The sequence below is a fragment of the Parasteatoda tepidariorum genome, chromosome X1, assembly GCF_043381705.1.
Source record: "Parasteatoda tepidariorum isolate YZ-2023 chromosome X1, CAS_Ptep_4.0, whole genome shotgun sequence".
NCBI classification, from domain to species: Eukaryota; Metazoa; Arthropoda; class Arachnida; order Araneae; family Theridiidae; genus Parasteatoda; species Parasteatoda tepidariorum.
The window spans coordinates 62,060,192-62,083,307 of NC_092214.1; the positions used below are offsets into that span (position 1 = coordinate 62,060,192).

General features: G+C 28.4%; 2 protein-coding genes across 3 annotated transcripts in view; one reads left to right on the plus strand and one right to left on the minus strand.

Moving 5' to 3' along the window:
* Positions 1-477: 477 nt before the first annotated feature.
* LOC107452628 (TWiK family of potassium channels protein 7) lies at positions 478-11,814 on the plus strand. Its single transcript, XM_016069166.3, has 3 exons — positions 478-1,459; positions 7,704-7,921; positions 9,444-11,814. Exons 1-3 carry the CDS (start codon positions 922-924, stop codon positions 10,251-10,253), a joined length of 1,566 nt encoding a protein of 521 aa, XP_015924652.1. The 5' UTR covers positions 478-921; the 3' UTR covers positions 10,254-11,814.
* A 663-nt stretch (positions 11,815-12,477) lies between these two features.
* LOC107452629 (protein disulfide isomerase CRELD1) overlaps positions 12,478-23,116 on the minus strand; it is a 111,961-nt gene continuing 101,322 nt past the window's right edge. For both annotated transcript variants that reach the window (XM_071187861.1, XM_016069167.3), the window contains exons 7-8: positions 16,617-16,842; positions 12,478-13,354 (exon numbers count right to left, since the gene is read on the minus strand). In XM_071187861.1, coding sequence (XP_071043962.1) covers positions 13,221-13,354; positions 16,617-16,842 — 360 coding nt within the window. In that variant the 3' untranslated portion in view covers positions 12,478-13,220. The remainder of the gene's footprint in view (positions 13,355-16,616; positions 16,843-23,116) is intronic.

Genomic DNA, 23,116 nt, shown 5'->3' on the forward strand with positions numbered 1-23,116 from the left:
TTAACGTATCATAAATATGTCTTTCTCTTAGATTAAAAAATTACAAATATTAGCGATAAGCTTCTTTTTAAAAATATAAAGCAGAATATAGCATATTGTATTTTAAATTAACAAATAAATTTAGTTATGAAATGTTACAAGCCTAATTTGAATTCCAAGAACTTAAAATAGAAAAATATCGAATTTTATAAGGGTCCTAATCTTCTCGTAAATTGTATCTGTGCGTCATTTTTTTTCCTTAAAGAAATTTATAGTTTAAGAACATGATAGAAGAAAAAGAATAAATGTCTGAATATTCTATTTGTTTTCAGAGTTCATGTATTACAGTGTTTTACACAACACAAATTTCTCTAATTGTTTTAAGATAAATTCTTTCGTAAACCTTCAAATCTTTATCTTCCTAAGACTAAATAAAATTTTATAGCGTCAGCCATCTCCGTCTACTCAATATAAAAGATTATTCCGAACAAAAAGTATATATCTCTTGGATATTCTTTTAATCTTTCATTTTATGGATTCTTAGTTTTCAAAGCTAGCCATTCTTTTAGTGAATGCCTCCAACAAGGAATAGATGTTTTCCTGCAACGTAAGTTCTCTTTGTTTTGAACGTAATATGCCATATTCTAATGTTTCATACAAGCCTGCCTACCGTATACCAAACCTATCCTGTGATATGACATTAAGTGCAGTATATGAAATACTGTGTGCTATATAACAATTGCTCAACTAGATCATTTATATATCATCCAAAGCTAAATCTTGTGTATCAACTAGCGGTTAATCAATTGTATCAAACAGCACTAAATTCTTTGCATTGAACAATATATCCTTTATATCAACTAACACTAAATCCCTAGTATCAATCAGCTCTAAACTCATTGTATCAATTGGAATATTTTTGATTTTTCAAGCTTGATCAAAATGAAACCATCTCCTATTTCAAGAAGCTCCATGACGATTAACAGTATATGGAAAGTGCGAGGGAGGCGTCCAACAATTCGTCGAACTTGCAAAGTTTTCATTCCGCGAGATCTTCGAGAGTTGGATACATTACGGCTTCCAGCCACATATGAGGAAGATCATATAATTGTGCAAAAACTGAAAGCTTTCACCAAGCATAAGCTTCATCACTTAATACTAGTTATAGTCATAGCACTTTATTTGTACGCCGGAGCAGTATTGTTTCAGTACTTGGATTCTCAGTGTTCCGAAGTGAATTTAATGAACATGACTGAATTTCGAGAAGACATGATAGAGAAACTTTATAATGATTCAATGAAAGTTATTCATGATTTAGAAAAATGGAATGTAAGCATGAAAAGTTCTCTTAAATATTATGAAAATAAACTATATGAGTACTGGGAAGCAGGTTATGGTGACAATATGATCAGAAGAGAAAGAGAAGGTTTGAGTATCGAGGCTGCAATATTTTACTGCTTCACAATAATAACGACAATAGGTAAGATTTTTTAGCAATTTTCTTTAGAGTCAATTTTCACTGGATGCGATTTTTTTCCGCATGCAAACTAAAAACCGGATTGGTGAGTTTTTAAAGGGTAAATGTTTTCATCTAGTACTCATTTGCATGCGATATAATCACATCCAGTGAAAATGGTTCTTAATTTTAATCTCATAAATTCCAACTATATTACTCTTTTTGGCAGAAAACCTCTCCTATTGCCTCTCCTAAATTTTATTTATATATATAATTTATAAGCATTTCAAAATACATATTTCGACATGATTATGAAATCTTTAATACTATGCATATTTGAATTACTTACATGACGTGGTAGTCAAAATCATTTCAAATCAAATTTAGTGTAGCAAGAATCAAATATTAAAACATATGATATCACACGAAAAAATTTCCTGCTTAAAGCGTAAAAGGTAGAAGATACAAAATAATACACTCTTATTTTAAATTTAAAAAAGCGTCATCAATTGTTATTGAAATTATAAAAGTTGTTGTATTATAATACGTATTCAGTACTATTCGTTTATGTAAAAATATAATTAAATTCATTATATATTCAATAAATAATAATAATTGTACTTATAATATTTCCCCTATGAACAAATTTTCAGATCCATCTTTACTTCATCATTTACAATTCTAGTGCAGATTAGAACTCAAGTTCCTAAGACTTCCCAAAGAAAGTCCAATTAAGTTTCAGACCAAGAAAATAAAAATTATTACAATAATTATTACAATAATCTTTTGCTATGCAGGCAATGCCCAGAGCAGCTAAAAAAAGAGGATGACAAATTATGACAATTTTTCTAGGGTCACCAACCCATTTAAGCAAAATTTAATTCTTCTGCTATTTTTTTTTTTTAATTTTTTGCTATAACTAAAAAATTTTATTTTTTCTGGTTCCTTAATAATTAAGTTGAAATATTCCCCTTCTAATATTATAATATTTGCTGACGAAAACGTTGTAACAATTAAGTGCCATTGTTATTGTTAACGATTTAAGTGTATTTTAGCATATAACAATCTCTCCTACCCATGAGTGCGAATTCTCGTACCCCGTAACAGATTATTTGAATGAGCTTTCTTGATTTTATTACAGCTGGTGTTTAAAACTATTGTATAACAATTAAATAATAATAAAAATGCATAAAAAAATAAAGGTAGCGAAAAAATTAATATTTACAATTTTTTTAACTATTTCATTGAATTGTGAGCATACTCTTCTGGCTTCACCTTCATGTATGCCTTATAATCTTTAAAAAAATTATCTTCATACCCATGGAGAGAATTACTCAAGTAATTTAAAAGACTAATAGTGTAGTTCTAGTTAACAGCTAAACCTATTCATATTTCGGAAATCTAAGCTTTCTACACCCTTTTCCATGCTTACCGTAAAGGTTTGAATCGGCCACCTCTGGGCGATAAAGACCAGGTTAACTTCATCTCTGTTTATTCATTACACTTGATTTTCAACAGAGTAACCATTTTAAGTAAAGGTAAGGATTTTTTAAATTGAAATAAAGCAAACTATTTGTTTCACTTCCAATTTTTAAAACCCGATGCAAAATAAGCATTCCTTCTCGTACTTTTGAGACTAATAACGTACCTCTTTACTACGTTTTCAATTAAGCAAATACAAAAGAAAGGATATTGAATTTTTTTTAATAAACATACTTCCTGCACTTCAGTTATAAATTTGACCAAGTAGTAAGCCCTGAGTAAATCTGTACCACAATATTCCCATATACTCCCTTATATATTTCCATTGAGTATAATATTCGCTCAATAGATCATATAAAACTAGTTCTTTTTAAAATAAATCTAAAAAATAAAACTATTTATTAAAGCAATCGGCAAAACGGAACCAAAAATTAGAGCTGCATAAATACTAAAAGAAAAAGAACTATTGAGTCTGCACTACAGTTGATCAGTAAAGTTTTACATTTTGAAACTAACTAAAAGACCCTTAATAAATTCTTTGAAACCTAGTAATTTCATGTTGTTAAATATTTTTTTCACCTTCAAGAGTGAGTACAGTGTACGAACTAAAAAACAGAGCACCTTAACAATTTTGCTCTCATAATTGAATTTTCACAAACTAAGATATAATCTTAATGTTTCTAGGAGCTAAGGGCCGGTTATAAATGGAGTCACGCTTTTTTACAATATCTCTCCCCTTTTTGACTAAGTGTCACACGTCTCACTAAATTGAATAAAATTATGTAAGAAGTTAAGAAATAAAGCAGTATGTTTGATATCTTCTTTCAAATTTCATTTGTAAATTTCATGCGTTTTAATGACATTTGAGAGCATAATAATGAAAATCATAAGACGTGTACTTATTTTGATAAACAAATACATAAAAATAAATAGTATAAAAAATACTTAATATGATTTTTAATGCTTTTAATTTTTTAAAAAACGTATACCCTTAAGGAAAAATTGAGGTATTTTTGAGGTATAAATGACGTACTTTTCAAAGGTATAAATGAGGTTATTTTAATACGTCGTTAGGGTGAAAAGGATGCAAATGATGACTACCTCAAATATACCTTCAGAGGTATATGTGCATCAACTTGCGGTGTTTCATCTTACATCTGTGGAGAAGTAGATATTTACTACTTTAAGGAGTTTCGTTTTCAACCTTAGGTTATTGTTATTACTTATTAACCTGAAGTATATTTTTTTATACCTGTGGGAGTATTTATTCAACAACCTCCTAAGGTGCTTCATTTAACACTTCAGGTTATTCTGTATCTACCTCAAGTGTATTTCTTGACAGTTGTCAAGGTAACTTTTTACTAACGTGAGGTGTTTTATGTTCTACCTCAGGTTATTATATTTCAATCTCAAGTATATACTTTTATACTTGTGTACATTTTTATGAACTTAAGGTGCATCATTTTACATATAAAGTTATCATAAATCAACCTCAAGTCTATTTTTCGACCGCTGGATTGGTTGTTTTTGATGAACGTGAGGTGTTCAATGTTCTCTACTTTAGGCTATTATTTTTCAACCTCAAGTGGGGATTAATATAGTTGTTAAGGTATTTATTTATCTACCTAAAATGTGCCATTTTACACTTCCGATTATTATTAATCAACCTCAGGTGTATTTTTTGACACTTGGAAAGGTTATTTTTTATTAATGTGAAGTATTTTACCTTAGGTTATTATTTCGTAATCTCAAGTATAGATTTTTGTATTTTTAGAGGTATTAAATTATCAACCAAAGATGCGACATTTTACACTTAGCTTTTATAGCTCAACCTAAAGTAGTTTTTTTTATAGTACTTACAAAGGTAATAATGCACATACGTGAGGTGTTATACGGACTACCTAGTTTATTAACTTTTAATCTTTCCATTATTTATATTATATAAAGAATAGTGTATATCTTTACATTTTTTCACTAGTAGAGATCTTCATTTATCAGCCTGTAGTTTTTAATATTACACCTTCGGAAGTAATTGCTTCTTTTGTTAAGCTATAAAATAAAAATTTCAAAGTTATAATTCTTCTGTAATTTTAATAGATTCAAATAAATTATCTTGAAATGGCACTTATCCGAACTCCACAGTTAAAAAAAATTTATTGTGGAAACTCACATTTTCATAAAGTAGATGTCTAAGGTGCTTGAATTTTTAAAGCTATAAAACTGTAAATTTAGATAATTAGTCAACTGACGTTCAAAATAATTTAAAACTAAAATTTAATTTTTTTTTTTCAAACCAACAAAATTATCTTAAATATTGATTCTGTCTCCCTGTTGAAACTTGGAAGCATTGGAATCTAAAAGAAAAAATAATGAATTGGTAATAATGAATAAGAAATTAATAAATTAGATAATATAATGAATTATATTATCTAATAATGAATTAGAAATTTTTTTTTCATATTTAAAATTAAGTGGTTGAAATAAATTTTTTTCTCAGATAAATGATTCACTTCTAAGATTTCGCTTTTGTCATTTCTTCTCAATCCTCGTAGCTAAACGCGTTTAAAAGTGTGACAGGTACCACGGACACAAAATAAAATACACTGAGTACTATCATTAACAACCTGTATAATTCCAATCTTATTAGGAAACTTTAACACTTTTTATTTTCCCATAAATGAACTTACATCTTCCATTATGGTACTTGTAAGTTTGATAACAAAATTTTCTTTCTTTTTTCTGACAAATCTTTACATAAATTAAATAAGACTAGTCCATATTTTTAAAATTTTTGTCAGATTTCATAAAATTAAGTTTTTTAATCAATTTTTGACGCTGTTTCTGAAAAGGACTTTAGTCATTGTCAATCACATCAGAGTTAAACAAAAAATAGTAATTTTAATATTTTAATCAATGTAATCAAGAATCAACAATCGTTTAATAACATGACATTTTAAAGTTAGGTACCAGTTTTTATGCATTTTTAACACCGAATCAAATAAAACTAACCACAGGCTGATAAGAGCATTTCTTTAAAGTTGGGAGCAATTTAATAAGAGAAATCGATTTGAAATAAGAGACTGAGTAAAATTCTTCCCACGTAACTTATAATACTGAGCAGGATAAAACTAATTGTTAGTTGCTACAATTATTTGTTTAAATATAAAAACATATCTCAAAGGATGAAATTCAAAAAAATGCATATAACTTTCTAGCAATAAATGCTTTTAATTGCAATTGATTTTATTCGATTCAACATTAAAATGCACAAGAAACAATACTCACTTAGCTCTAAAAATTTTAAGATTTCCGAAATGTGCTAATTTTTTAAGTAGTGAACTATATACAGCTGCATAAAAATTCTCAAAACCTTGAAACAAATTATCATATAAACTTGAAATCGGGTTTTATTTAATTCTGCTTAATATTCTAGTAAGTAATAATAATATGCTTAGCAAATAATTAACATGGGTAAATTGCGAAAAAATAACATGAAGTGAAAAACAATAGTTCTGTGATCAAACATTAAAAAAATGAGATAGTACAGTTATTTCTTTTCAATTATTAAATATCAGGCAAACTATTGCTATCAATCGAAAATAAAATGTGTGCTTCACAATTCAGAATGTTTCTAACTATTGTTAGTGTGATAAGAAATAATAAATAGTCCTAAAAATTTTACTTTGCATGGAAATATTTATTGTTAACTTATTTTTATAGATGTATGCAAAAACATTTTGATTTGTCTCAATACTTCAAGAGATATAGCAAAATTTGCAAAAGGATAAAAAAAAACGTGTTAACTTTCGACTGCTCTTCTGACTATATCAAGACAGTAGTCCCAACATTCGACTACACTGAGTTTCTCCATTGAATTGTACAGTAAAGTTATACATTTCGAAACAAGCATAAAAATGTTTACTTGTAAATTCTTCAAAACCTAAATATTTGTTTCCTGTTGGTTTTTCTCAAACTTTAGTCATTTTCCCCTCCTATAAAGGGTGAATTCATTTTTCAAAATAAATTTTAAGTTAATTACATGTTAGTATTTTTGATCTAAATTATCAAATTACTAAGGTGCCATCTTAATGCTTCCAGGGGCTTACCTTAAATGTGCTAGTTAACTTGCACACTAGTTGCTAAAACAGCTGTTTCTGAGCCTATTAGAATGCAATTTTCGACAATAATTATTAGAAAACATAAAACTTGTAAAATAAAGATAATTCAGATAAATACATGCACCAGCTCAACGGCGCACGAACAGGAAGTCCATAATGAGGATGCACAGCTAGTGGCATGCAATAACATTTCCAGCATGGGTTGCTATGCAATTCACAATCCATATGACTTGCCCAACCACCCCCTAAAGTTTGTACTAATATTTATAGAATCCTGTATAGGGTTCAAAGTATTATTAAAGACTAGAAAAAAGCAGTCCACAAAGTATCTTTATCTATTAATCCCTTAACAGATAAAGATACTTATATGAAATAGAAATTCCTTTATTCATGGATATTCTTACATAAAACAAATGTTTCATATTAATTATTTTTTGTAATTTGTTTGTGATTCTTCTACAATATTTTCAATGCCACAAGCATCATTCAATGGAATTAAGCAAGAAATAGAGCAAAAAATGCACAATCAATGTACTGATATGTAAAAAATTATCTGAATTAAATTTAGGCAAAACAAACTATATACAATTTGTTTTTACATGAATAAAATATTTATGTGATGTAAAAAATAAATATGAACTATAATATAAATTTATTTATTTTTCTAGGTTACGGAAATATTGTACCATGCACTACTATGTCAAGAGCAATCACAACCGTTTACGCAATAATAGGTGTTCCTCTGATGATTTTGGTATTAGCAGACCTAGGAAAACTCTTCACGAAAGTTATGAAATTCATCATCTGTACTGCAAAAAGATTTTATAAAACTGGAACATTTAAATTGCTAAAAAGCTCCGTAATTACAGAAAACAAACCTTTACAAGTAAGTTAAATTTTTATAATCTGAGGAGCCACTTAATTATGATCAACCTATTAATTTCTCGATTGGTCACATTTTTCTCGAATACAGTCTTAATTCGTTCTTGACACTAATGGACGGTTGGCTCCTTCTATTTCAGACCACAAATGCTCAAAAGGATTTAGATATGGGTGCTGTAAGACCCAAACAAAATGAAATGTTCATCATGTTCTACTAACTAATCATTACAATATCAGTTGTATGGCAAGGCACATTATTCTAAACGTATCCTACAACACCAAAATAAATAATCAGCATTACATGATGCACTCGGTTAACAATGTTATTTATACATGTTTTATTAAGATAATATGCACAAAAAAGGATCTAAATAATGTCAGCATCATAATAGCCCTCCAGTGTAAACACTGTAACGCATTAACTTATTTGCATCTAACTGCCGGATGGTTATAGTAAAGTGACCACGTGTATAAGTAATAACGCCAAATTAATTGTATGTCACAAACAAAGCTTAAAATCTGGCATTCTATAGAATGCTTAAGCATTGCATTGTATATATGTAATACCTATACCTGGAAATATGAATATGAAACAACTAATATTTCACATTAAACAACTGGAAAAAAGTCGCCATGGACAGGAGGTGTTGGAGACTACGTGTGGTTGAGGCAGCCAGGGCCTGTAAGGCGCTGTCGTGCTGAAGAATAATAATAATATTCCACATACTTCCCAGGTATTCTACAGAATCCCAAATTATAAACTAGCTAAGTATGACATCCGTTTTTGGTTCATTTCGAATATCACGTGGTAAAGCACGTGACTTTTTACTAGCGCCACAGGCTCGGAATTCGTCGGTTGCAGTTCGCGAATTTTAATTTCTTATCTTTTATATAAAATTTTGTTTATCTTAATAAGAAAAGCATACATTTTGTTTTCCACAGCTTTCATTTTTCTACGTATTATGAATAAATTTTTTTAATGGCACTCTCCTTATTGTTTCAAAATAGCATTTGTATTTTAGAGAAATACACATCATTATATATAATTGTCTTATCAGGACCTTTATATCATACTTTGCCAAAATAGCATTTGTCATTCTATAGAATGCCAGCATTTCATACTTAGTCGGTAACAAATATATATAATGATCATAACAAGCAAATAAATATGCACAACGTGATAAAATAATCAGTTTTAAACGGGTTTTCATGCTCTCAATAGATAAGATTATTCAATGGTAACCCATATTGCATGGGTTTTAATTTGGCTAAAACCCATGATTATATCATTAAAGAAACACATCCTTATCTTGAAATGACTGTTTGATATACACTCAAACATGGCATAAATTTTATGCAAATATAAGACATTCTTTATGTTGTATTAGGATAGTGTATTAGGATTCTTCTATCGGTGTTATTTTTCCCTAAGAAACAAATATTCTTATTCCATAAAAGTTTTATCTATTTTTCATAGAATGTAGTATTCATAATATCAATATAATCAGTTGTGCCTTTCATTGCAGTACATGACCGTATCCTGGAGAACTGTTCATCCAGAGAAAACAACAGAAAAGAATGATATGAGCACATGGGAATACAATTATTCAAATGACCAAAGCAACCAAGTGACAACTCTAACTATTCATAATGATGATTTATATAAAAATTTAGACTTCTTAAATCCAGATGAAAAAAATCATAAACATGTTGAAGTAAAAGACGATTTTTATATTCCAGTAAGCTTAGCCATTTCCCTTGTAATAGTGTATATGATAGTAGGTGCATTTCTTTTCTCACAATGGGAAAAATGGACATTCTTTGAAGCTTTTTACTTTGTTTTTATATCAATGACTACCATCGGATTTGGTGATTATGTTCCAAAACAGAATGATCATCTGATTGAAGCATTCAGTTATCTTATACTTGGCTTAACACTCACATCAATGAGTATTAATGTTATCCAAGAAAAATTAACAGTGACATTTCAAAAAGCTAGGGTACGAATAGGAAATAATGCAGTTCTCAATGTTGGCTCTTTATTAGAAGATGAAGACCACAGGTCAAGAGCTGGACAAAGAAACTCTTTAAACCTGGAAGACTGTGGGAACATTACTGGATGTAAAATGACATTTAGAAACAGTTTAACTGTAAATTCCATTTCACAACTACAAGTAAAACCATTTGTAAAAATTTCACCTCACATCTCAGAAGATGGAACTAAAACAGAATTTTTGTTGAAAGTACCATCTCAGCATAGATTTACATTTTATGATTCCCCTTACAACACCATTCAAGATGACGATAACACAAGAATTGCTCGTAATGAAGAATAAAAATAGAATAGAATAATTTGAGAGAAATAAAATTTTGTAGTTAGAAAAAAATGGCACAAAAATGTGTCAATAATGGGACATTTTATTGCTGTGTTTGTTTAATTGATTGAAAATTGTATGTTTATTTCTTTCTGTAGCTTTCAACATTGAAAAGTTGGGAAAGAGCTAAACTGTCCTCATTTAGATTTTTTGACTTGTGTAAAATGTTCAGATCTTAATAAATTATATGAATTTTCATGATTTATTATTAGATTTATAGACAAATGAATACAAAGCAATATATAGAGGAAAATTATTCAAATTTATCAAGATTTTCGGAATTTATAGAAATTTGAGAATTAATGATTTTTTACTTAAAAAGTTAGTCTTTGTAGCTAAAAGCAACTTTTTTTTTCAATTAAAAAAACAGTAATTGCAAAGTGACCTTTTAAAAAAAAATTCATGTACGATTAAATCATTGAAGGTAGATAAAATTTGTTTCTTACACAAATTTTATCAAAAGGCATTTTTAAAACAAATACCTGAATATTTCGATTGATCATAAGAGGTATCAAATGTTTTAGTTTTTAAATTCATTAGGAAAATTATTTATTTCCAAAACTAATAAGATGAAATTGTTTACTACAGAACAAAACCTTTCTTCTCATATAGATATTTTTGTTTTACTTCTGATATGAAGTCTGAAAAAAATTTAGTACATAAAATGCAATAAAGATATTATAAAAAAAATAATGGTTTTGGATCAATTATTTAACCCTCTTAAAGCTATCGAAACTTACATTCAACAAAAGGGATATGAAAGAATCTAAAGCATTCAAATTAAAGAGTCGTCTGCTGGTTAAAAAGCATTAAAACATGAAAGGATAGTAAAAAGTAATCATTGGTCTACAAGACCAACAATTCATCCTTATTGTAGTCAAAATATAGAGTTTTTGAGCAATAACCTCTTCAATAAGCAAACTGGTAAAATAAACTATTTTAATTAAAGGAAATAGTATAAGATGAATAATGAAATAAAATGAAATAAATGAAATAAAAGTTAACTCAGTTTTTAAAAATAAAATAAAAAAGATTTTTAACGTTCCGACGATCGACAACACCAAATGGGCCAATTAACGAGCATTATGACCAAATTCCTATGTGTTATTTACAATTGGGGTTTTACTTTTACTTGTTGAAGTGAATATGCGGACTGCCACGAGAGAGCATGATTATTAAATGTTGCATCATATTGTATCCTTTTACATCATGGTTTAGAATTAGTATATACTTTTGAAACAGATCTAATAATAATAGTTTACTTTCGTTAAAGGTATGCTGGTATCAACATTATGTAACTTATGTGAGAGTTAAACAGATCTGCCATCTGTACTTTAATGCTTATGCAGTCAATGCAATACTTATGCTTCTGCCTGTGGATTATTGTTACTACTATCGCAATGCAGTCAACTTTTGTTTCTTGTCATCCATCATCATATTTATTTTAAGAGTTATCTATTTTGATCATTGTCATGTACTTATGCATTATGTGGAGTGAATAATTAAAAGCTTCTTTGAATCATTGTGTCTTGAGTTTTCATTAACGTTTAGTAATGTCATCTTCCAGCATGAACTTGCAGGGAGCAGTGTATTATTCTAGTTACACTTTATTTTCATGTTCGTGCATGTGGCGAGCCATTGAACCCATTCAGAAAAGAAAAAAAAGCTATTTTAATATGGTGATTTTATAATTGATATTTTAAATTACTTTTACTCTAAAAAAAAGTTTGGTTACAATATTAAAAGTGTTCTTAAAAGTTTTTTTCTCAAAGAAAATAGAACCCCACAATTTGAGTGTTTTGAACTCAAAGCTAAAGTTTTAACTTTAAACTATGCATATATCTTGCTTAAGGGAGATGTTTAAATTTCAAAAATTATTAAACTTTTTTTTTTAAAAAATCACAATTCGGTGAGATTTCCCACCTAAATCAAAATTATTAAATTCATTAAAAAATTCTCAATATTCACACATTTTTATGAAGTGGGACAATGCAGTATAAGAGTAAGTTTTATACCTTAAAAAATTAACTTATAAACTTTTTCATTTTTACAAAACTTTATCTTTTCTTCGGATTGACATTAGCAAAGAGAGATTTTAAATAGATAAAATTTAAATTAATCTGTATTTCATTAGTAATAAGTTGCTAAAATCAAAACAGTCAATAAAAAGATCAGCCAATGATATTACAATAATTTATTAAAAATGTTTATGTACAAATATTTAAGTCCTTATACACTCATGGACAAAAAAATTAGCGCATACTTTGATATAAGTAAATGATTAGAAAATCAAAGAAAAACTATAATCTTTGATTTTTGAATCATTTACTTGTATCAAAGTAGTCATTACGTATGTAAAATTTCGTTTCATTTTGACGACTCCTTCTTGGTGTGCTTATTTTTTTGTCCATGAGTGTGCATTTTATTTATAGTCCCAGAAGTAGTATGACAAAATGTTAGCAATTTAAATATTTTTTTATACATATTGCAATCACAATCTGAAGTCTATAAAAAATTATTGCCATTAATTTTCTCATCTAACTGTGATGCATTAAAGATTGAAAATTAAAAATTATTTAAATGAGTTGTAAAACAAGTAAAATTATTAGAAATTAACTATGTTTAAAAATATTGTATATTATCCTTTTAATGGTACAGTCCATGTTATTTCAACAACTCTTTCAATTATTTATATTATTTATTTATTATGTCATTTGCCCAGGTTCCCAAAAATGATTTTAACTTTTGAGTTTTTAAACCTCAGCATGCAGTGGTAAGACAAAAAGAACAACTGCAATTGTTTTGAATTAGCTTGAAAATTATATTATAAACAAAATAAAGAAAACATTAAAATGGCTAACATCTTCATGACACTGCCTTTTGGAATATTTGTTCAAATGCAAATAAATCATTTAAACTAAAAATAAGTTATAACTCTTGATGATCAGACTGTTGGCCATTTAGATTTAACACATCTGGGTTTAACTGTAAATCTGAATGTTCAGTTTCATTTGAAGAATTCTCAGATGAGAGTTGAGCCTCTTCATTCAGTTTACTTATTTCTAAAAAAAAAATATTTTTTTAGCTATACAAAAACCTTATGTTCTAAAATAAATAAAATTATACACATTATAGTAAATTGATATAAGAAATATGTGAGGAATCACTAAGAAAATTTTAAAACTATTTATTAAAGATTGTCTTTTCTTTATTTGATAATGATAATACTAATCTAGTACTGTCTTGTTTTCCTTAGACTTTCCCAGACTGAAAGTCTCTTTCAGTTGCTCTAGAAACTACTCTTAGATCTACTCTAGAAGTCATTTCTTATAGGGAAGCATTATAAGTAGATACTTCAGTTGATAAATTTATAAACTGAGTGAAGACAGAACTAGTTCAATTTATTTTTTGCACTGTGTTTAGGGCTCTATCAAGGAAAATAGATTTGATTGCTAGATGAAATTTATATTTTGTTGAAGAGGTTTGATTAGTGTATACCATAAGTTGAAGATGTTAATAAGTCCAAGTTAGTTTTGATTTCATTAGTTGAAGAGGTTGGATGCTTTTATCATAAGCTGAAGAAGCTTGATGAATTTACCATTTGTTGAAGAGGATGTTGATTGGTGAAATTGTCCATTCCAGTCTGATGTAAGCAAGCAATTATTTAACAAAAATCATAAATTGCTTAATAGAGAATCAGGTTATAATAAATAAAAATGTTTTACTTCTGAACTTTATGTGTAATCATATGGAGCTCCAAAGTAAAATAAAATCATTCATACATAAATTAATTAATAAATTTAGAAAATGGCAAGGATGGTGTGGCTGCAGGGCCAAGCCCCACAAGGCAGCTCCGTCTCTCAAGAAATCCAAAATGCAAGTGTAATGCATACGTCGAAATAGTTTTCGCCAAGAAAAAATAAGGAATCTGTGCATTGGCTATTAATTTATTCAATTTCATGCCAAGGATCTTTTTCTTAGCCTTACGCATTCAAATATGTTGGCGGAAAAGAAAGCGGGAGAAATCATAATGAATTTTAATAAAATCAAAATATTAGCAACCATATGACGGTTTTCTAATTTTATGCTAATGTGTTGCGCAGAAGTGGAGGGAATCTCTAAAAATAGATTTTATTCTGGACTCAATTCAAGGTTGAGGTATAAAAAGATAACAGATATATTACTGATTTTTATTTAATGACAAAGGATTTTTTAAATGACAGGAAATATGTTATGCATATTTCAGTATAACAGGCTCATATATGATTTAAAAAAATAATAATATTTAAATTTTAAAACAATTTAAATGTCAATTTTCTTTTGTCAACAAAACTCTACACTATAATGAAGTGAACAAATCAACAAAATCCTCATAAAAAAATACAATGAGTCTAGTGGAGTTCTTATGAAAGCAGGGCAGCTCTTAATCCCTCTATTTATGTATTTGCACAGTCTCATACAGAATTTCTAACCAAGAGCTCTTTCTTAGTTTCAGATAATAAAAACTAAAATAAAGAAAATGAGAAGTACCTGTTGAAAACACACATGAATGGAAATATTAAAGGAGAATGCCTTATCCTATTTAACTATGAGAATCAGGTGGGGGAACAATTATTGCAAACTTTTTAAAATGTGAAAAACCTTGTAGAATTATAAGATTTTGAAATGAATATTCAGACTTTGTCTGATAAACCTAAAATTGACCACCTGGGAATAAAATCCAAAATTTCTAAATGTCTGGCTTTCTACTGTAATGAGCATTTTAAACAGGGATTGGCTTCTTGTCTCCTAATAATCTCTATAGATGAAGAGGAATAGTTTATATACTACTTGTCTTTTATTTGCAAGTATTAAATTATCAAATCTTTGCTCTTTTTATTTTTTTCATCTTAAGATCCAATATCTCCCATAAATGAAAAAAAAACAACGGTAAAAAAAATTACAATCTTACAAAAGTATGTGTAATACATCAATGTAAATACATCCAATATCCTACATGAACAGTAAGTAATTTGCATAGAAATTTAAACTTATTAATTTTTGGAAAAAAAATCATGAATAAGAAATATTGCCTTCATTATTCTTCCATTAATTATGTTTCACATAGGTTTTAATGATTTAGGAGGCATCATTCTGATACATTTGTCAAAATACTCCATTATTTTAAAGTTATTAAATGGAAAACACTCTTCACTACTTTTGAGTACTGGATAGAAACATTATTTAAGTGATCCCTTCAAAAATCTCAGTATAGTTCAACAAAACTTAACAAAAAAGCTTAATGTATTTGTCAGAGTTGTTATACGATATAATGCAGTTATTCCAAATTAATAAAAAGCTCTAATCAAAAAGTAATTTAGAGAGTTTCGAGATACATTATATCTAAGAGTGGTAAAATATCATGTTAATAATGCAATGCATACACCTTAGTAGACTATATACTTTTTTATGGGCACCAATACGATAAACACTAGAAGACAAACAATTTCACTGTCTCATAATTTTACAGAGGTATGATCATTATTATGGATATCATTTCGCAGGAATTTTTTTACAAGTACACTACCAAGATAGAGTTCATGAAACCTGCATTTGTTTTCATTATACATTTCATAGATTAATGCCCTACTGTAAAATAAACATTAAAACCTAAAACACCTTGCACAAACTAATTTCAAAATAAAATATTATAAGGCTAAAGGTTACATTCAATGTAGTGTTCATACAACTAATTCAAAACATAACTGAAATGATTATATAATTATAGCTAACTCTGCTACTAATAATTGTAGATATTTTGGAACCTAGGATAAAGTTTATGATGAAAATCCTACTTATCTTGAACTATTAAAATTAAACAATATTAAAATTATTTTATACATCTTTTAAGTACTAACTATAGGGAAATAAGACATCAGATAAGGTTCTAAAACTTAAAACAAGATTAATTTCTAAGAAGTTATTATTCTGTAGATTAACTATTAGCCAATCTTCTAAGCATACAAAATAATTTTAGTTAAGTAATTAGTCTATTAATTAAGAATAAATTTAATGACAAATGGTTCAATTAGCTTTTAAAACCTAAAAGGTTAAATCGAAAATGTTAAGTTAATAATATTTTGACACTTAATATTTTTTTCTAGATTTAAAAACTTTGGATCATTGTTAATTAATACAAATGTAGGGTCACAACAGTTTAAAAACTGCTAAAAAATCATTAAAAAAAATTTATGTTATGTTTTCAATCAACATATCAAACAAATTTTATACCTTCTACATTTAAAAAAAAAGAAAATTTAAAATAAAAATTTAAGGAACTCATACCAAAGCATCCTTCATTAGGAAGAAAATTGTAACCATCTGAACAAACTTCACAATTCTTTGGTCCTGGTCCTCTACAATGATCTCTGCATGATTTGTCACACATATTGCAAGATAATTTAGACCCTGTTACATCACTATAGTAACCAATTTTACATTCATTACAAAGATCGCCAATATAGCCAGCATCACAAATACATTCTGCAGGCTCTTCTCGAGTTCCACCATTCTGCATCCAAAAAGAAAAAATTCTTTTAATTTGAAATATTTCACAACATGAAGATATAGATACATATAGTATAGATAATATTTATAGGGGGGAGGGGTATGGACATTGGATTAGAGTGCACACATCTTGAATAACTTTTATTTATTGGACAAATTTCCTTGGTGAGCTAGCATAGATTAGCAACTCTGATATACAGTTTCATGAGAAGTTGCATAATCATACTGTCAAAACTTTCGCAAAAATTTGTAAAAGAAGGTTTTGAAGTAGCAAAAGTAGCTTTCAAATTTTCTCGTTACTCCTTTACCAGAATATTTTATTTTTAAAATTTCAAGGAAGGATGATAATATGCTATAAATTATACTGTTTTATACCTATTTTAATAATAACTATTGTTCTGTATTTTGTTCTCTCTCAGTTAACAAGCATTAAACAAAACAAACACAAGTCTTTGTGGGGTTAGTGTAAACCAATGGTGGTGAGGTTAGTGTAAACATGTCTAAACTGGCCCCATGCAACTTTTAATGGAATCAACATGAATTATTTACAAATGTAACACATTTAATGTCATTTATTTTCCAAATTAGAATGATTTTCTAGAATGATATACCTTTAAAAATAGTGGTTTCAATTTCAAGTAAAACATATAAGACAAATCCGTATATGAATCCATTTTAAGAAAATGTAAAGGCAAGGTTTTATAAAGTTTGTTAAATAAATATAATTCAATATCATTGAATTAGGGAATAAAAGAAAGTTAATACATATTTACCTAATAATACATATTTATTTTACATTAATACATATTTATTTTCTGTCACACATTAAACTAAAACAGAATATCAAAAAATAGTGCCGTCTGCAGTTTTACAAGTTGTTTACATTGCACGAATGAGAGAAATATCGATAAGCCATGTGTTGTCCGTTCAGGCTATTTCACCATCAAGTTAAAACTGGTAATTAAAATTGATTCAACTTAAAAATTGGTTCTGTGCATGTCAATGCAGCAACTTCTTGACTAGGCTGACTAAATAAGAGTTTTAAACAGTGTTGTTCATTAAGTTGGTAGAATGGAAATTATTAATAGATTGAGATTATTATGCTCAATTCTTAAGTAAAAAAACATGGCTTTACTTATTCTAATCATGAATCTTTCTTTTTTTCCATGAAAAAAAAAGATATTTCTCAAATCTCAAGCTGTCAGACTTCCATTACCAGTAAAGGGTAGAAGACTCCATTTCAATATACATTTAAACTTAACAAGTCAAATTTTTTTGATAAAATGAAAAAAAATTCAAAATATTTTTTAAATAAATTAAATTGAAGAATGTTTTTAAAGTGTATTGATTTATGTTCAAAATGCCCTTCTTAGTATAAGGAAATATTTCAGAATAAATCAGTATTTTAATTAAAATATTTGAACATTTATTCTCCAATAAGGCTTAAAGTGAAATTCATTTAATTTGGCTTTAGATATACCCTTCTGATATGCAATAAATAACTAATTAATAAGATGTAAAGTTTATCCACAGTAGCCCCATAGCTCATTCCTACTAGTCCTGTGTAGTAGGGCTAGTGTGGACAAAACAACCTTTTTTAAAAAAAGTAATAATGGAAAAACAAACTGCTTCATAACAGCTTCAGCTCCATAACTGAACAGCTTCATAATTCTAGATATAAACCAAAATATAGATAAACGTCCAAATTACTGTCAAAAAATACAGCACACATTACAAATTCTATTCAATATGGTTTTTTAGACAAATTTATGAAAAGAATGTCTACATTGGCTTCCTCTCCCTTAATAATTTCTTACTAGTCACTTTTCAAGAGAAAAATATTTCTTTCAATCAGTTTTGTATTTAGAATTTGGTGGTTGGTTAATGTTCAAGAGATCAATGCTAATCATTATAATGTTCAATGTTAATCATTATAATTTATATTATTTTATTTTATTAACATCGAAAATATTAAAGTATAAAGAAGGTGAATATAAATCAGCACAGTGTGTCATACTAGGGAGACAGTTTAGATTGTTCAGATGAATGAAAAGTGAGAGTTCAAGTTCTTCATCCCAACTGTTGCAGTAACAATTAAATTGAGTTACCGTCCACACTCCCCCGCCAGTATCAGGGAACTGATATATATCCATCAGGGAAAGAAATACAATGGCCAGATCGAGTCCGTTGTTTGGTTTTCTTTAAATTGTCTGGAGAATCCTAGATTCTGTTCTGTTGAGGGAGAAATTTGGATCTTGTTTAGTTTGGATGGGAATATTCCAAAAGCTGGTTGGAGACGGTCAATAGAAATAGTCTGTTCTTTGTCAGTTATGAGGAGAGTGAAATATTTTTCAATCTTCCAGATGACTTTAAATGGTCCGTCATAAGGAGGTTGTAAAGGTTTTCAAACTGAGTCCCTATGGATAAATACGTGAAAACAAATTTTAAGTTCAGAATGAATAAAAATTCGATGATTATCATGGAGTGACTTAGGTCAAAGTCGCAAATCCTGAAATAGGCTTCGTAATTTACTAACAAATTTATGTGGGGATCATAATTTAAAGTTGGAAGGAAGAAATCACCTGGTAAGCATAAAATTTCACGATATACTAGTTCAGCTTGGGTTGCATCGATGATCTCTTTAACTGAGTAACGCAAGTGGAGGAAAACCACTGGTAGAACGTCTGTTGTCACATGGCACTTCAAAGTGGCTTTGAGTGGCTGATGAAAATTTTCTATCAAGCCGTTGCTTTATGGGTGAAAGCTTGCAGTTCAGAAAAACGTTCAATTCCAAGCAATATTGTTAGGTTGTGGAACTAAGACGATTCAAAATTTGTTCCTCTATCAGTCATGATGTAGGTTGGTATGCCAAAACGGTCAATTCAGCCTGTTAAAAATGCTGCTGTGTTAGTGATTGCTGACATGTCTGTTACAAGAAAAACTTCTGGCCAATGTGTATAACAGTCTGTGCACATGAGACAATATTGAAATCCATCAAATTGCAGAAGTGGCCCAGTGAGATCCAAATGTATATGATCGAATTTTTTCAAAGTAATGGGTATTGATTCAACCTGACAAGGCGTATGTTTATAATTTTGATGGTTGAGAGGCAAGACATTCTAGAGTCCACTTCACACAGTCTTTGTTGATGGAAAGCCACACAAATCTGGAACGGATTAGTTAGATGTAGCTCGAGTGCCAGGATGTGACAATTTGCGGAAAGTATTAAAAATAGTATGACAATGAGATTGTGGAATGTGTGGTCAAATGAATTGAAATTTTGTGTCACAAAATAGCTTCTTGGAGGAGGCAGGAATGTTGACTTCTTGTAATTTTAGTGATGAGTTTGTACTCAAAATTAATTTTAGTCCAGGATTGCCACGTTGGGAATCGGCTATTTCATCATTGTCCACTGTGGTAAGAGTACGAATTGCTTCAACTAGAGATAAAAGGTCAGCGGATACATTATCTGCACCTTTAATAAAACGAATGTTCGTGCTGAATTGTTTGATGAAATCAAGATGTCGGTGCTGATGTGGCAAATATTTGTCCCATTTCTGTCAGAAAACATACATTAAGGGTTTATGATCAGTATATATAGTGAATAAACGTGCCTCAAGCATTTGTCTAAAATGCTTAATTGACAAATATACTGCGAGCTCACTCCGACAGGAATTAAGAAACAAAAATTGAAAAGCCACAGTACCACTTTTATAAAACTGCCAATATCCAAAGCGAAACACGTTATTTCATTTGAAACATAATCTCCTGAATATTATCACATCTGGCTGTCACCACTGTGGTGGTTGGTTAATGTTCAGGAGACTAATCATCAGAATTTATATTATTTTATTTTATTAACATTAAAAATATTAAAGTATAAAGAAGGTGAATATAAATCAGCACATCACCTCACACTACATAGACAGTTCAAATTGTTCTGGCGAATGAAAAGTGAGAGTTCAGATTCGTAATTGTAACTGTAATGGTTGCGATTAAGTTGAGTCACTACAAGATATTTTTGAACTGAACAGTGAATGGAAAGAGTGCCACTGATTGATTTCTGAAGAAATGAAATAGCTCTGATACATCAACATTATAAACTACACTATTGCTTTGAAAGTAACAAGTCTTTACTGGAATCAAGAAAATTGCATACATAGTTTAAGCACTTTACTGAGTATGTATTATTTAAAAATTACCAAACAATAAACTTCTAATTTATTTGCAGTGTAATAACTTGGTGAACACCTTTTGAAAAAAAAATTTATCATAGACCTAAACATTTCTGGCAGTCTAATGAAAATAAGGGTGACAGAAAAATTATTTTTAATGTTTTCAAAATAATAAGTATATTTATGAGTTCATAATACTTATGAATCCACCTAGAAAAATATCCAGAAATCATAATTTCACTTAATTATTAATATTTACAACCTAAAACAGATTATTTTTCGTACAATGATTTTAAAGAAGGATGATAACAGAAAGGACAGATATTATTTAAAACACGAGAAGAGTTATTTTTAAATTTTACGAAAATGTATTATATTTCTGTATGGGAATACTGTCATAAATAGATTTACAAACTAAATTTATTAGTTTTATCGAAAAAAACTTATACTTTCATAAAAAAAAACTTTTTTTAAAGATGCATATACATAGCAGGGTTGGCAAGTTTTTGACACATGACGGTTTTTACTGGTTAATACCATGGTTTTTACCGTCATGTCAAAAACCCCTCTGTCAAAAACGTCAAAAACTGTCAAAAACCCATAGTTTTGATAAAACTGTATTTTAATTTGAGTTTAACTGCTTATGATTTAAAATTAATTCATTTTTGGGCAATAAAATTAGAAACAAAGTTGTTAAAAGATATTTAAGAACAGATTTTTGCATTTTCCCAACATGATTATATCAAATCATACTATTTGAAGTAAAATATTAGGATACTAAACAAAATTTTCAACATTTCCAAGCATCATTTTGTTTGGCATATTACATTACTGAAGAATGTCAAGTCATTCCTGACTTAGAGTTTGTTAGTAGTTACAAGTTTTGAAAGTTTTGTTTAGCTTATTTCTAATATTTAAGAGATGCCAAGTTTCAAATTCTTCTTTTTAGTTCTTGAATTTACTAATAGTTCCAAGTTTTTTTGTTTGTTTGTTTATTTCTAACAATTATGAAGTGCAAAATTTTGAATCCGTTGCAAATCAAGCTATAATGATAAAAGTTAAGCATCACTATTTTCAATAAGTATGTTACAATATTTCTGTATGAATGTATATCCTTCTATAAGAATACGTGTATATAGTTGCAAAATCAATAGCAATCATTTACAACATTCATTTATAAAGGGAATTAAGTGAAAATAATATATTTTCTACTATATGCCATAAATTAAAGAAAACAGTTGGTTTTTGACGGTTTTTATTGGTAAAAACACGGTTTTTACCACTGTCATATCAAAAACCAGTTTTTGACGGCAAAAACCCAGCTCTGATACATACCTAATCCATAATAACTATTCTTAGTAACTTAAAAGACATATCCTCTAAAATGTAATAAGAAAACATGTTGACATCATGAATGTTTCAGATGCCTGATCAGTAATAATTTAAATCTTATAAAAATGCAAAAAAATACTCCCTATGTTAGAGTTAAAGAAATTGATTTTAAATTAATAAAGAAGCAAATCAAACCTAAACTGACTGCCAAAATAAAAACAGCAAATATATTGAAGGAAGAAACATTTAACATTAAAAGAATTTAAAAAATATAGATTTCTGTATTATTTTTAACATTTTAATCTTTCAACCTTAAAAATTAAAATTCTATCAAAATTTTACATGTCAGTATGTATTATAAAAAATATCAATGGTTAACAATAAGTATAAAATAGATAGTATAACTTGCTGTTTAAAGAGTTTCAAATGATTTAACTGAATGATGAAAAAAGTTTACTCTTAGATTTGCATTAAATTACTTTTGAATCAATAAACCTTTTTAATCATTTGAAGCAATAAGCAAAAAATAAAAATAGTTCAACAAAGTTTACTTATTTACTTACTTTTACTCTCTCAAGCCAGTAAACAGTATAGCCTATCTTAAACAAATTCGGTCTAACTAGCCTATTTTCAAGATTATTGAATTTAAATCATAAAAAACACTATGTTCATTCAGATAAGCATATTTTGTAATTAAATTAATATTTATCAATAATAATTAAGCTAATATTTAGTGTACCTACTGAACCATGAAGGTATAACTTTATAAAT

What these genes read in the sequence shown, in the direction of transcription:
- LOC107452628 (XM_016069166.3), top strand. Translation starts at nt 922, where the DNA reads ATGAAACCATCTCCTATTTCAAGAAGCTCCATGACGATTAACAGTATA. An exon ending in CACAATAATAACGACAATAG is followed by an intron (nt 1,460 to 7,703) that starts GTAAGATTTTTT and finishes TTATTTTTCTAG; the next exon opens with GTTACGGAAATATTGTACCA. An exon ending in CAGAAAACAAACCTTTACAA is followed by an intron (nt 7,922 to 9,443) that starts GTAAGTTAAATT and finishes CTTTCATTGCAG; the next exon opens with TACATGACCGTATCCTGGAG.